The sequence below is a fragment of the Papaver somniferum genome, chromosome 11 (genome assembly GCF_003573695.1).
Source record: "Papaver somniferum cultivar HN1 chromosome 11, ASM357369v1, whole genome shotgun sequence".
Classification (NCBI taxonomy): domain Eukaryota; kingdom Viridiplantae; phylum Streptophyta; class Magnoliopsida; order Ranunculales; family Papaveraceae; genus Papaver; species Papaver somniferum.
Window position 1 is genome coordinate 2,644,824 of NC_039368.1, and position 13,757 is coordinate 2,658,580.

Here is a 13,757-nt window from a genome sequence, read left to right on the forward strand (position 1 = left end):
TTTTCCCTTCGTCAAAGTTTTGTCCCACTGGGTTTTCTTTGTCAAGGTTTTTAACGAGGAAACACATTTGAAGTTCCGCTTTTTAACGAGGCAATATGAGCAACTTCAAATGTGTTGCCTCGTTAAAAACCTTGACAAAGAAAACCCAGTGGGACAAAAGTTTGACGAAGGGAAAAGAGTACAACGTGTTGATAAAGCTGGCCACATATCTTCAGAAAAAACCTAAAATATAAAAACCCTGTGGGAAGAAGATAATCTCAATCTGGGAATCATAACCATGGTGTTGTTGTTGTCTCATTAAAAACCTCTCCGAATAAAAAAACCCATTGGGACAAAATAAACTCGGTTGTGACTAACATCGGGATCCCACTTCTCTCACAAACCATTTCAAAACGAGTTTTGCTTTCTTTTCCATTCAATACTAAGACACACTTGACTCTCTTAGCATGTTATCTAGTCCAATTCTTCGCATCAATAGGTAAGTCAAATACCAACTAATAGCATAGTGATGAGATGTATCTTCGAACAACATATCAACCAGAGAAGGTTGATCATCCATTGGTATAGGTTGGCATTCCATCTACAAGATATGTAACAACATCAATTGGAATTACATTAGAGTTCGGTTACTTGTAAATTTTATCGCAATAACCGAACTCACGGTTCGGTTCATAAATTTTATCGCAGGGGCATAACTCATTATTTGTATATCCCTTCCCAATCAAATAATCACTTAGATGGGTATACCACATCCGCCCGGATTGCTTTAATCCGTAAAGTGATCGTCTCAACTTAATCGAAAACGCACTCCGTGGTTTAAAGTTACTTGATTCGGGAAATGGAAGGTCATCAGGTACTTTCATATATATCTCTGAATCTAGATCCCCATAGAGATATGTTGTAACCACATCCATAAGCTGCATTTCAAGTCCTTTTGAAACTACCAAGCTAACTAAGTAGCGAAACGTTATGACGTCCAGTACGGGAGAGCATGTTTCCTCATAATCAACTCCAGGGCGTTGTGAGAAACCTTGCGCCACAAGGCGAGCCTTATACCTTAAGACTTCATTCTTATCATTACGTTTTCTGACAAATACCCATTTATGTCCTACGGGGTTTACACCTAGTGGGGTTAGCACTACCGCACCAAATACTCGTCTTTTTGCCAGTGAATTTATTTCTCCCTTGATCGCAACTTCCCATTTAGGACAGTCTGCTCTTTTTTGACATTCTGCAATAGAGCGTGGTTCGATGTCATCGTGATCAATGATCTCTTGATCACCAGTGTATGCAAATGCATCATCAATCTGTGTGGAGGATCTTTCCATCAACATGTATGCACCAACAGGCACCAGCAGAAACTTAATTAAACAAGATAAATAAGATAATTGATGCAATCTCATTTTGTTCATAATCTGGCTGCGGCGGCTTCGACGATGATGGTAAAATTTTGGAAAACAATGATGGATTATTGATGGTGGCTATGAAGATAGTGGTGGTAGGTTTAGTTTGGTTTAATTTTCGATAGATCTGTCTCTCAATCTCGATCTAAATCTCTTCTCTCTCACTCAGAAATGGTAGTGGTGCTGGTTATGGTGGCGGAGGACGACGTGGTGGTGGCGGCGACGGAGCAGGTGACTAAGCTTCACACAGATCTTCACACTTTACTTTGGACTAAACTGACATCATTCAATACGTCACCACATCTCAGCTGAGCGATGACCTTCGCACGCATTTGATTGTCCTTTGCTCGCATATAACACATGTGCGATATTCTATTCCTACAAAAATTACGAAATTAATTGCAATAAGTTGCTGTAATAATTGATGAAAAAGATGAACAGAATACAACTTATTCATAACTCAAAGTGTTAAGACTTTTTCATTGTTGTGAAATAGGGCTTTTCAAGATAATCCGAAGCTTAAAGTTCTTCGATAGGATCAGGGCTGAATTAGGGGCCAGGACACATTTTATACACACACCAAAAGATATACGAGGCTTCCAAAATGATGGTGAAATAACTATTTTACCCTTCTCTAATAACTTCTTCTCCTCTCATTCTTCTTCTCCTCCGCTCCCTCTCTCCCACTGTTTCGCATTCCATTAACGACTTCTGAGAAAAAAAATTCTCACCGATTCATCGTCGTAAGTGAACTAAAAAAAATTAGGTTTTCAACTGCAAAATTGCAGTTACAGTTCCAGGGTCGTTAACCACGGTTTTTTATTGCTTAACGATTTTTGATATGCATGTTGAATTGATAAAAAATTGTTAACCATTAGGGTGTAGTAGATAACGACCCTAAACCTGTTTTTCTGCCCTACAATAGTGTCGTCGAGGGATTTCTAAATCGCTAACGACTCTATATGGCTCGCTAGGGTCGTCAGTATATTGGAATGCCTAATTAACGACCCTAAGAGTAACATCTTCAGAGAGTAAAAAGTTTTAGAGGCGTTGGGTTCTAAACATATTAAGTTAACGACTATATATGACCTAACTAGTTGGAGTCGTCAATTATATCACACTTGGTTGACGATTTTTCATAACCTGCAAAAGTTGCAGGTTTGAGTCGTCAAAGGTTGTGTAAAGTAATTGACGACTCCTTAGAGTCGTTCGTTTATTACCCTCTCGACTTAACGATCCTAACTCTGAGTAGTTGCATAGTGTACATGAATCGACCACTTGGGGCATCATTCATACAATTTGAAGAGTATAGGAAGTTTACCTGATTGTTTTGAGCTTCGGGTTCTTCATTTTGAGGATTGGTTCCTTCATTTTGAGCAAATTTGATTCCTCTACTGGAATCCCGCAAAAACTCAACTTCTTCCTCTCCGCAACACAAAAACACAATTTTTCTTTTATCAAAATTTTATCCCTAAATCTGATTTTAATCTAATTAAACTAATTAACAATTAATTAATTTAATTACCACCAATGACTTGGGGATAGTTTAGCCATTTAAAAAAGTTAGGGATAAAGGATAACTCCCAATTACTGTTTCATGACCTTTTTTGTCCTGTAGTTAGGGTGCCCAATTATTTTCCCACGGCCCCCAATTCAGCCTTGGTCTATTGCTACTAATTTGATTTATATTATTTTATTTTTGGGTTATTTCGCGAAGAATTTGTCAAAGTTGACCTGACTTTTCCAGGAGGACCACACATTCAATCAACGTCTCAAGTCATGGTTTGTTCTCAATTCACTGTTTACCGTGATTGACATACCCATCAGGTGGTCATATAGCTGTGATAATGATCTTAACTCCATCCTCGTATATGTTGAATGACATCCGTTTTATTTTATTTCTTTTTGGATGGAAAATGATATCGTTCCGGTACGGTCTTTAACATGATTCTTAGACGCTATCTTATTTCTTTTTTCCTAAACATTTTCTGATTGGATTGATTTTTGAAGGGTCACTATTATTGGTACTGGCACTCAACACTGCATCTAGACGCAGCGAACCATGACAAAATGCTTCACACCCCACAATCCTCCCCCCACCCTTCTTCCCCAGTAAGCGGCATAATCCCCGCCATAGATTTTGTTTTGGCGGACCCCTGGAGAAAACATGGAAGGCTATTAGAGGTGTAAAACGTGCGACCTGACGCAACCCAGCACACGAAATCACGTGCTTAGCGTGTCATGTTGTGCTGTGGCGGAGATTACCGCACACCGCGCTTTGCCGTGCCAGATGACATGTAGTGCTATGTTGTGTTGGATATATAAACATGTTGTGCCGTGCTGTGTTGGGTTGGGCATGTTTGTTTTGTATTTTTCAAAGTAAATATTTTCAAATATTTAGGTATTCTACAAGATGTTATAAAAATAAGTCAATAAAACGTTGTTAAATGTCAAAAATTAGCTAGAATAAAGACTCTCTTGTAAGATATACGCAGAATGTGATGTAATTTATATGGTTTTATGTATAATACGAAGTGCTTTATTAGCATGTTGCGTTGTGCCACATACTTACTCGTGCCGCGTGTTGTGTTGTGCTAGTGCCCATTAGGTTAGCCCAACTCAACCCACGAAACCAACATGCTGGGCTAAGTCACGTACTGTGTTGGGCAGTATCATTGTCACGTACTCCGTGTTGTGCTGCGCTCATACTGGTACATCCCAATTTAGACCTCTAGGGGCCATCATCATTGTCATGTAAGTGTGGGTGAGGGTTTGGGGAGGGCTCGTGGGGGCGTGAACCATTTTTTTGAACAACTGCATGTCTAGTTACGGAATATCTTGTAACAAATGATCAGTTAAAATATCTAGACAAATCGGACGACATTCATTTGGAGTATGATCATAAAATTATAGCTACTTAACTGAAGTCATATTTAATCATATGGAATTTCTAACATTGTATACATCAATGTTCCAAGATAGGGAACAAAACACGAAACTTCCATTAATTACTAGTTTTGTGAATAAGGCATTGCTTTAAGAGAAACTAAAATTCCGAAGGAGCCAAAACTACATCCGAATTAGTAGAACCATATAATATGGAGATCTATGAAGGTACACTCCTAATATTAGATTTATGTAGTGCAAGGAGTGGTTAAGTATCTTGGGACTTGAGTGTGGGATTTAATATTAGATTTATGTAGTGCAAGGAGTGGTTAAGTATCTTGGGCCTTGAGGGTGGGATTTCAGGATCGGATTCTCTGTTCTCAAATTGGTATAACATTATTACATTAGTCTTCCGGGTTGATATAACATTAGTACATTAGATCTTGGGGTTTTGAGAGGTCTCTTGAATTTCAAAATTAGTTGAACATAGTTTTTTGTGTATTTTATTTGGAGGACGTTGTGACGAAGAAAGAACTAGTTACACAAAATTCAAAAAAAAAAGCCACGAAATATCTTAAAGAGAGCGACTTCGTCGTGACTCAGCCGTCAACTTACTCTTTTGTGGTTAATCTTTGATTAGCTGGTGTAAAATCAACAATTGTTCCAACTGTTTCAAAGTCACATCCAATGCCCCTATACTATATCAATTTCCTATTTCTGATTATTTCAAAAGAATATTTCTTTCCTTTTATATAATCAACATCCGACATTATGAAATCATTATGAAATTTCCATTGATCTTTGACTAGGGTTTTTTTTCTTCTAAAATTCTTCTCAATATACATGAGTACAAATTCCTGCAGAAAACGAAAGAAAGAGACCTTCATTACACTAGGAAAAATATATGGATTTATTTCAAGAGAAGAGAGACTTCTTCCATTTAAAATCAAAAATGTAACAAACCTCCATTAAAAAAAAAAAGAAAAAAAAAGAGAGATACGAAATTTAAAACGTATATAGTAGGATAATCCTATTCGATTAGACCCTATACCCAACAATGATCTAGGTGGAAAGAACGATAGAGGTAGCTCCATGCTTAGCTAATTAATGAAGGAAATACCAATTGGTCCTAAGAATAATATATTAGAGAGAGTCTAAACCAATTGACCTAGTCATTTGTCTGTTTGGTCCTATTTGGTAATATAAATTATAGTTTGGTCCTAAAAATTATACTTTGGTCCTAGGATGATGTCATTGATGATGTAAATGTCATCTTGTAGTGGCAGAAATAACCTTTTGAGACCATACATCATCCATGACGTCACCATATGATATATATAGTCAATTATCAAGAGAGAAGATATTATTTTCAGATTTATTTTCTCTCACCTCCATATTTTCAGATCTACTTTCTCTCTCCTCTTTCTTCTTCTCCTGCTGTTGCATAAACAATGAAGATTGTGTGAATTCTAGGGTTTTGATTTTGCAGAGATGATGACTACGATTTGCAGAGATGATAAACGTCATGAGTATATCAAGATGATGAACAAGACGACGATTTTTTGACAAAGATTTTGTGTTTTCTCCCTGTTTTGATGCTGTTTGTGGTTGAAGATGATGATGAACACGATGAAGATGATGAAAGCGATGAAGATTTATGTTCTTCTTCGTCACTGCTGCTGCTACTGTTGAAGATGATGAATTTGATGAAGTTCATTCTTGAAATGAACTCTGTTTTTCTCCCTGTTTTGATGTTGTTTGTGGTTGAATATCATGATGAACACGATGAAGATGATGAAATCGACGAAGATTTATGTTCTTCTTCGTCACTGTTGCTGAAACTGTTGAATATGCTGAATTTGATGAACTTCATTCTTGAAATGAACTCTGTTTTCTTTAGAAGATATTGATTTTGTTGTTGAAGATCTTTGTTACTGATGTTTGTTGCTCGTGTTAAAGATGAATTTCTGCTGCTGTTGAAGACGATGATGTTTTGCTGCTGCTGTTGAAGACGAAGAAGAAGATGAAGTTGATGATGTTGCAGTTCATTTTTACGAATAAACTCTATTTTTATCAGGAGTTCATTTCTGGAATGAACTCTGGTTTATGTAGGTTTTTATCAGCAGTTCATTCTGATGAATGAACTCTGGTTTGTATAGGTTTTTATCAGGAGTTCATTTCTGGAATGAACTCTGGTTTGTATGTTTTTTTATCAGGAGTTCATTTTCTGGAATGAAGTCTGGTTTATATGGATTTTTATCAGGAGTTCATTTCTGGAATGAACTCTGTTTTTTTAGGTTTTTATATGGAGTTCATTTCTGGAATGAACTCTGTTTTTTTAGGTTTTTATATGGAGTTCATTTTTGGAATGAACTCTGTTTTCTTTTAGGTTTTTATATGGAGTTCATTTCTGGAATGAACTCTGTTTTTTTAGGTTTTTATATGGAGTTCATTTCTGGAATGAACTCTGTATTTTTAGCTTTTTATATGGAGTTCATTTCTGGAATAAACTCTGTTTTTCTAGGTTTTTATATGGAGTTCATTTCTGGAACGAACTCTGTTTTTTTACGTGATTTCTGAAAAAAAATAAGTAGAAATTAATAGGAGTTCATTTTGAAGAATGAACTGCTACAAAAAAAAACTAACACGGAAGGGTATTTTTGTCCAGTTAAATATTTTTAAATAATTATGGACCAAACAATAAAGGCGTTTGATCAAAGGACTAAACAGACATGGTCCCGCCTAAAAAAGGACCAAACGATATTTTTGTCCTAATTAATCTGCACATCTCTTGTCCTCTCTGTCACCAAACGCAGATTAAAACCACACCCTGCCAATTTTGGCAGACTTGAATTTAAACTTTAAAATCAACCTTATCACAATTGATAATCTTATTACAAATCAATCCCCTGCTGCAGGGGTTATTAGCCAATGAAAGCGAATCACATTGTGTTTAAATTACATTGCTGCTGAAATGAAACTTCTTACTGTATGTTCACTATCGTACTTGCTTGACTAGACTGATACTACATTCACTGCAATGGGACTTCTAACTTGGTATAAACCACTTATCCAACTTAAGGATCCGATAATAAAAGTATTATTCGTAGTTTCGGAAGGCATGAAATGAACCCTGAATGACTTTCTTTCACCGGTTTTTTTGAACGTGAGCACATTTGGTTTCACTGCGACTTTAACACCAGGCGGGTCCTGAGTAAAAACTTTGAAAGTTGCTGGGCCACGACCAACATAGGTCACTGTTCTTATAACTGACACTTCTCCGTTTATAAAGGCTACACCAATTGAAGGATAGTTTAAATTGTAAGTTGGAATTAGTGGGTCTTTACAAGTGATCTCTGTTCCAGTGAGCGTTTGAACCTGTGTCAGGTCAGCGCCAGGAGTAGCACATAAGAAGTCGATTATGTCATTTGAGTCAAATTCATATACCAAACCAGGATCTAATGCTGCTGTGAGATTTACATGCCCCGATCCGTAGTTCCATGGTGTCGCTAGAAAATCAGCTGTACTTACTAGTATAGGTTGATTCGTATTGTCCATCGTATCAGCTGCATCAATATCAGCCAATTTGGGCAAAGAAATGTTAGCAAAGGTTAAGTCCACTGATCAATTGCAGGTTTAGTTCTAAAAATTAAATACGAATTGCGTGCTGATTAGCGTATAAACCTGTCGTCATTATGGCAGATTTTACAGCTGATGGACTCCACGAAGGATGGTGACTTTTTATCATAGCCGCAATTGCAGACGCATGTGGGCAGGCCATCGATGTTCCTGAAACAATATTGTAGTCAGCGGATCGTCCTGCTGTCGATTCAATACTTACCGGAGACCATGCTGCCAATATCCTAACACCAGGTGCTGTAATGTCAGGCTGCAAACAATACTTCCATGCTTAGATATATAACGACTCATTTTCCATTTTTGTTTTGTTTAATGGAAAATTAATATTCAATAGTTATGGACGAGAAATGAAACCGACTTTGATAATGTCAGGAGTGATACTATTTGGTCCCATTGATGAAAAGATTGCCATTTTTGGTGCAGGAGTGGTTTTGAGAATTGTTGCTGTTGGAAATATTCTGGCGATTGGGTTCCTGTTAATGAAAGCAAAAAACATCAATAGCTTTCAAAAGAAACCTTTATCTTTTATTCTTTTTGAACTGAAGATATATAGATGTTTCAACTGATGTTAGAAACTTACTGTGATAAGGCCATGTAATCAACAAGAGCTTGTATTAATTCTGTCGAGTCAAGAACAGTAGTTGGAATAACGTATTGGTCGCTGTAATCATTTATTCCAGCTGATGGGTCTATCAAAAGTATCATTCCAACACCACCACCATCTCTTAAAACTTCCGCTCCCTCACTACCACCTCCATTACATACCACTATCTTCCCCTTAATCAATTTATGGTCTAGAGTGCCTTTGTCGCATGATCTTAATAACAGACAGAAAAAATATCAGGGTACCGAACGAATTGCGTACATGATGATATTCATCCCATGATATAGAAATATAGAATATCATACCTTGCGTCTGCTGCTGTAACACCTACACCAGCTGCATCTTGTGCAAATATTACCGGATGAAATTTATCCATTTTTAATGGGTTTATAGACTTCCCCTGAAAATTAGATTATTTGAGCACGGCATGGAGGTATATATATGTACTATATTCATGATACTGTTCAAATATTACCTTCAAAATATTTGTATTTCCAAGCTGAACATTGGAAATGAATTCGCGGTCGATAGAACTAGCAGCGACAGTTAGGAGCCAGGGAGCGACTTTTGTTGTAACAGCACTTGCGTTATTTCCTGCTGAAGTAGAAACAAGAATACCTTTCTTGAATGCATGGAAAGATCCAATTGACATGGGATCATCAAAGAAACCATTGTGAGAAGCGCCTATAGAGATAGAAATGATATCAACTCCATCACTAATGGCATCATCAAAGGCTGCTAGATTGTCGGCACCTTCACAAAGGGGCCAACACGTTTTGTATATGGCAAGTCTAGCACTCGGCATGCCACCTCTTGCGGTTCCACTTGCTATACCAAATAAATTCACATTATTGACAACTGATCCAGCAACTGTTGATGCAACATGAGTTCCATGGCCAGTACTATCACGCGCGGACCGGAAAAACGTTATGTTTCTAGACTCCAATGGTCCACTAAGTTCTTCACTTGCTTTAAAGTAATATCGAGCACCTATTATCTTCCTACATTATCAGAATTCAATAAACGAAGCGCCAATTATTTTCCTTGTAGATTCAACAAAGTGCAAAGGGGAATTAAAAGTCAGCCCATGCCAAATTTGATTGTGCCTACCTGTTGCAGTTCTCAACTGTAAACTGATCTCCAGCAACACATTCTCCCTTGAATCTCTCGGGTACGGGCCCTAATCCTTTGTCATTGAAGCTATCTGACTCAGGCCAAACTCCTACAAGCATTCAAAACCAACGATCTCAAGCTCCCAATATCATGAAAAGGGACACAGGGAGATATAGGTAGTTGGGGTTACTACACCCCACTTTATTGGAGTGTTATTTAGATTAGCTAGGCTGGATTTATTTGGTGTTGTGGTTGTGGGGTAAATATGTGATGGTAAGTTTTAAAACTTCATCTTAAAGGGTAATAATCATAAACTTATACATGGTCAATAAACGTCGAGGTACACAATTTTCTTATTAAAGGAATTTGAAGCCATGAAAAAAAGAGAGGCTATATGAGACTTGTACACCCCTAGACGTCTCTCAAGCAGGTTTTATGTTTTGATTTTTTCGATTAGTTTAATACTACCATTTCTGGAAGACACCTATTACCACCTTTTCATTTCAAACTGAAAAAAAATGATAGTAACACTTTTCTACAAAATGGAGGGAGAAGTTACTCAGCCCGGCATGCCTCAGGCCAATCTAATAACAACTATCACATCATTTCTTTTAATTAGCGTTACATAATTTGATGGCTTCGATATCAAAGTCAATAGTAGTAAGAAACCAAACCATAAAACTAATAAGTAATAAGGAACTTTGAAAGGTCAAGAAACCTAAAATTTTCTAGTCTTCATACCAGAATCAATGATGCCAACGATCACGTCTGATTTGGATTCAATTTTTGCATTATTTTGTGGAACATTGTCGACGCCAAGGAAATCCCAAGAATGAGTAATATGGAGTTCGCTAGTCTTACTTTCAAAAACTGAAATAACTGATTCTGATTCTGTAATCCAGAAAGGAGAAAGGTTAGTGAAAATATATGTGAATAATCCTACTAGCTAGCTGTGTAAAGTAATGAGTTCTTAAACAATTTTCTTAATTACCGCGAAGTTGTTGTGCTTGTTCGGCTGTCAGTGTCGCTGAGAAGCCTCGAAAGCTCTTACTGTAATGGTGAACTGCTGCTTCTTTCGCTTGACGAATACTACAATTGAAATCAATCAACTTTAACATTTTTCTACGTATAAACTCGAGTTAACCTGGGTTTCATTCAAATATCTTAGATAATTAGAGCAACGTTCTTATTACCTGCCAGTAACTGATGCAAGCAAATCATGGTTAGACGATATAACCGAATCCGAATCCGGGTAAGAGTGCTCTCCCATATATATGATATAGTGCTGCAATTTTCGCAGAAAAGATTAGTTTTCCATAATGAATTAATTAATGATGCATGCAGTAAAATTATGCATGAACTTAGAGTTATATCTACCTTCTTGGTTATGGAAGTGGCTTCATTCATGAACAAGAAAAGCGCAAGAATTGTAATAACCAAATTGTTCATGATTTTCATTTTGAGATATGAATGATGTAGCGGTACTTGATGCTAAGCAAGCGCATAATACAACTTACTTATAAGTCGAAGTGTTAAGACTTTTTCATTGTTGTTAGGTACGGCTCTCCTCAGTGACTGTGACTTGGGAGTAGACCTTGTAGTCTTTGATAGTTTGGATACAACTAATTTGATATTTTTATTTTTTTTTGCGTTGCTCAGCATAGAATTTGTCAAAGTTGACCTGACTTTTTGGGGAGGACATATTCTGTAAACCTGTCAAGTTATGGTTAGATCTGTTGGGAAAATCACTCTCACTGATTAGCATGTAATCGTACTGGGGACCCATCTGGTACTGATCGATAACGATCTTAACTTTAGAACAAGTTTATCAAAATCAGCGGGGAAAATGTAAAATGATAAGTCCATCGTAGAGTTATTTTGGTGTGTGCAACTAAATGGCAGAGCTAGGTATAAGCAAGTAGGCGTTAGGTATTTTCACATTTCTCTACCGCCTCTCGAGCCAAATTTTTTTAATTGTTTATGTCATCACAATGGATTTTTCTTCTTTATCGCCTTCTGTTCCCTCAGTGCTGATTCTCCTACAGTGTATAATCACCAACCATCTTATACCCGGCCCTAGTTCGATATCCAGTTGCCGTCTCTATGGTACTACACATAGGGGTGTGCAACGGACGGACGATTGTAGATTAGGGGTCACCCATGTTCAAACCGTCTAAGTTGCGGATTTGGGAAATAAAATCGTGTCCGGTCCAATTATCCACGGATTTCACATCCGCGGATCAGCGGATATTACGGACCGGTTGCGGATTAACCGCAGATTTCTTTTGAAAAAAAATTATTTGTAAGTTATGGAAAGAAAAACATTCAGGAGTTTACATCTTGTGGTAGTGGTGGTGCTGCTTATCCTTTCGATCTTTTCTGCTTCTGTAGATGCTCAGCTTTTCACTCTAAAATGTTCCTACAGTAGATGTATTACTGGATTCCCAATACCCTGTTGTGGTGCATTATCGCGTGCTCTGATTATTGGTTCTTATCGGGAGGTGTGTGTCAATAAAGCCAACCAAATGTTCTCGCTGGAGTGACTGATCATGAGACATGGGCTTAATATGTTGTTGGTGTTATTTCGCATCTCTTTAATTAGATTTTGTTTCACTTATAACTAATGTTTACCCTACGGTGTAGGTGAATCCGCGGATTTACAAAACCAACCGCAACCAAACCGTTAAATCTTGCGGATTTGAAAACTCAACCGTAACCGGCTCATACATTCTTGCGGATTGGTTTTCACCCGTAATTTTGCGGACGGTTATGGGTGAAATCCGCGGTTTCGGTTTTTCTGCACACCCCTAACTACACAAATCTATCTTCTCTTGTTCTTTGACTAGCTATTTTTTTTCTCTAACTGTTGAACGAGATATTTTCTCAAAAAATGAAAGGAAAAAAGGACCACCTGAATACATATATACTCTAATATATGTAGCCTGACATCCGATTTATTTGTTGGAAAATCATCAATAAAATATGATTTTTAAAATTTTAATAAAAATTATAATTTTTTTTTTTTTTTTGTAAATGAAAAACTTATTAGTCCATACCGCTGAGTTTCCACTTTTTAGTTTCCACTTATTCGGACCTATTGCCGTTACAAAAAAAATGTAACACCCCGTTTTGTAACAGACAAGAGCCGTTACAACCCATTTTAGCAACGGTTCAGTTCTGTTTCTAATCCCAGAATTTGGTGTAGTGTGATTTACCAAGATCTATCTGTGTTTTCGTGTTTTATTGAGTTTTCATTCATGTTGGGGATTGTTGGAAAACGATTAATAAAATATGATTTTTAAAGTTTTAGTAAAAATTATAATTTATTGTTTTCTTTTGTGAATGAAAAACTTATTAGTCCCGCACCGTGGAGTTTCCACTTTTTAGTTGTTTTAAGTGACTATATAAGCTTTTTAGTCCCACATTGGGGAGTTCATCTTTTTAAGTTGTATCATTCCATTATATAAAGAAATTCACTATTTTTGTAAAATCTACGGGAAAGGGGATTCTCTATTTTTATGAGAGACCCCCAAGGTAAAAGATTCTATAGTGATTTCTTTATCGTTCGCGATTTTCCTTAAGGGTTTTTTCGGAATTGCCAATCTCAATTTGAGCATCTACTACATATACTAGTAGTAGGTGTAGTAGGGTGTTTTATCCTGGAGATATCCGTCCTGTGAGGGCTATAGAATCACTCTTGAGTGTAGCCGGGCGCTAATGTCTTAAAGGCAACGTGTTGAACACGTGACTCACTCTATTTTTCCAAAGTTTTGCCTTGTTGTTGTTGTGGAGATATGGGAAGCTCGCCCGTTTCGTCAATCGACCACTTCCATTATAAATCTAAGTATCAATAATTTTTACTTATTTGATTTTTTCTTTGTTTTTGATTACTGCACCCAACATTATTTATTTATTTTTGGATAGAAAATGATATTCTTCTTGTACAGACCTTTAACACTCTTTCTCATTTCTTTTTTTCTACACATTTTCTGATTGGATTGATCTTTGAAGGGTCACTTTTGTTGGTACTGACTCGCAACAATGTATACAAATGCGGCGAGCCATGACTGACAGAGCTCCAACGATTCTCTAGTTACAGAGTTTCTTTCAGA

The 13,757-nt window shown here is 37.0% G+C and overlaps 1 protein-coding gene across 1 annotated transcript; it reads right to left on the bottom strand.

Moving 5' to 3' along the window:
• Positions 1-7,106: 7,106 nt before the first annotated feature.
• On the bottom strand, positions 7,107-11,151 carry LOC113322260 (subtilisin-like protease SBT5.3). The gene is made up of 11 exons (XM_026570319.1): positions 11,023-11,151; positions 10,839-10,930; positions 10,637-10,734; positions 10,387-10,536; positions 9,643-9,754; positions 9,008-9,533; positions 8,838-8,932; positions 8,509-8,745; positions 8,287-8,401; positions 7,974-8,178; positions 7,107-7,855 (listed from the first exon to the last, which is right to left on the bottom strand). Exons 1-11 carry the CDS (start codon positions 11,101-11,103, stop codon positions 7,305-7,307), a joined length of 2,262 nt encoding a protein of 753 aa, XP_026426104.1. The 5' UTR covers positions 11,104-11,151; the 3' UTR covers positions 7,107-7,304.
• Between the last annotated feature and the right edge of the window lie 2,606 nt (positions 11,152-13,757).

What these genes read in the sequence shown, in the direction of transcription:
- LOC113322260 (XM_026570319.1), bottom strand. Translation starts at nt 11,103, where the DNA reads ATGAAAATCATGAACAATTTGGTTATTACAATTCTTGCGCTTTTCTTG. An exon ending in GTTACAGCAGCAGACGCAAG is followed by an intron (nt 8,746 to 8,837) that starts GTATGATATTCT and finishes TCTGTTATTAAG; the next exon opens with ATCATGCGACAAAGGCACTC. An exon ending in TCACTCCTGACATTATCAAA is followed by an intron (nt 8,179 to 8,286) that starts GTCGGTTTCATT and finishes TATTGTTTGCAG; the next exon opens with CCTGACATTACAGCACCTGG.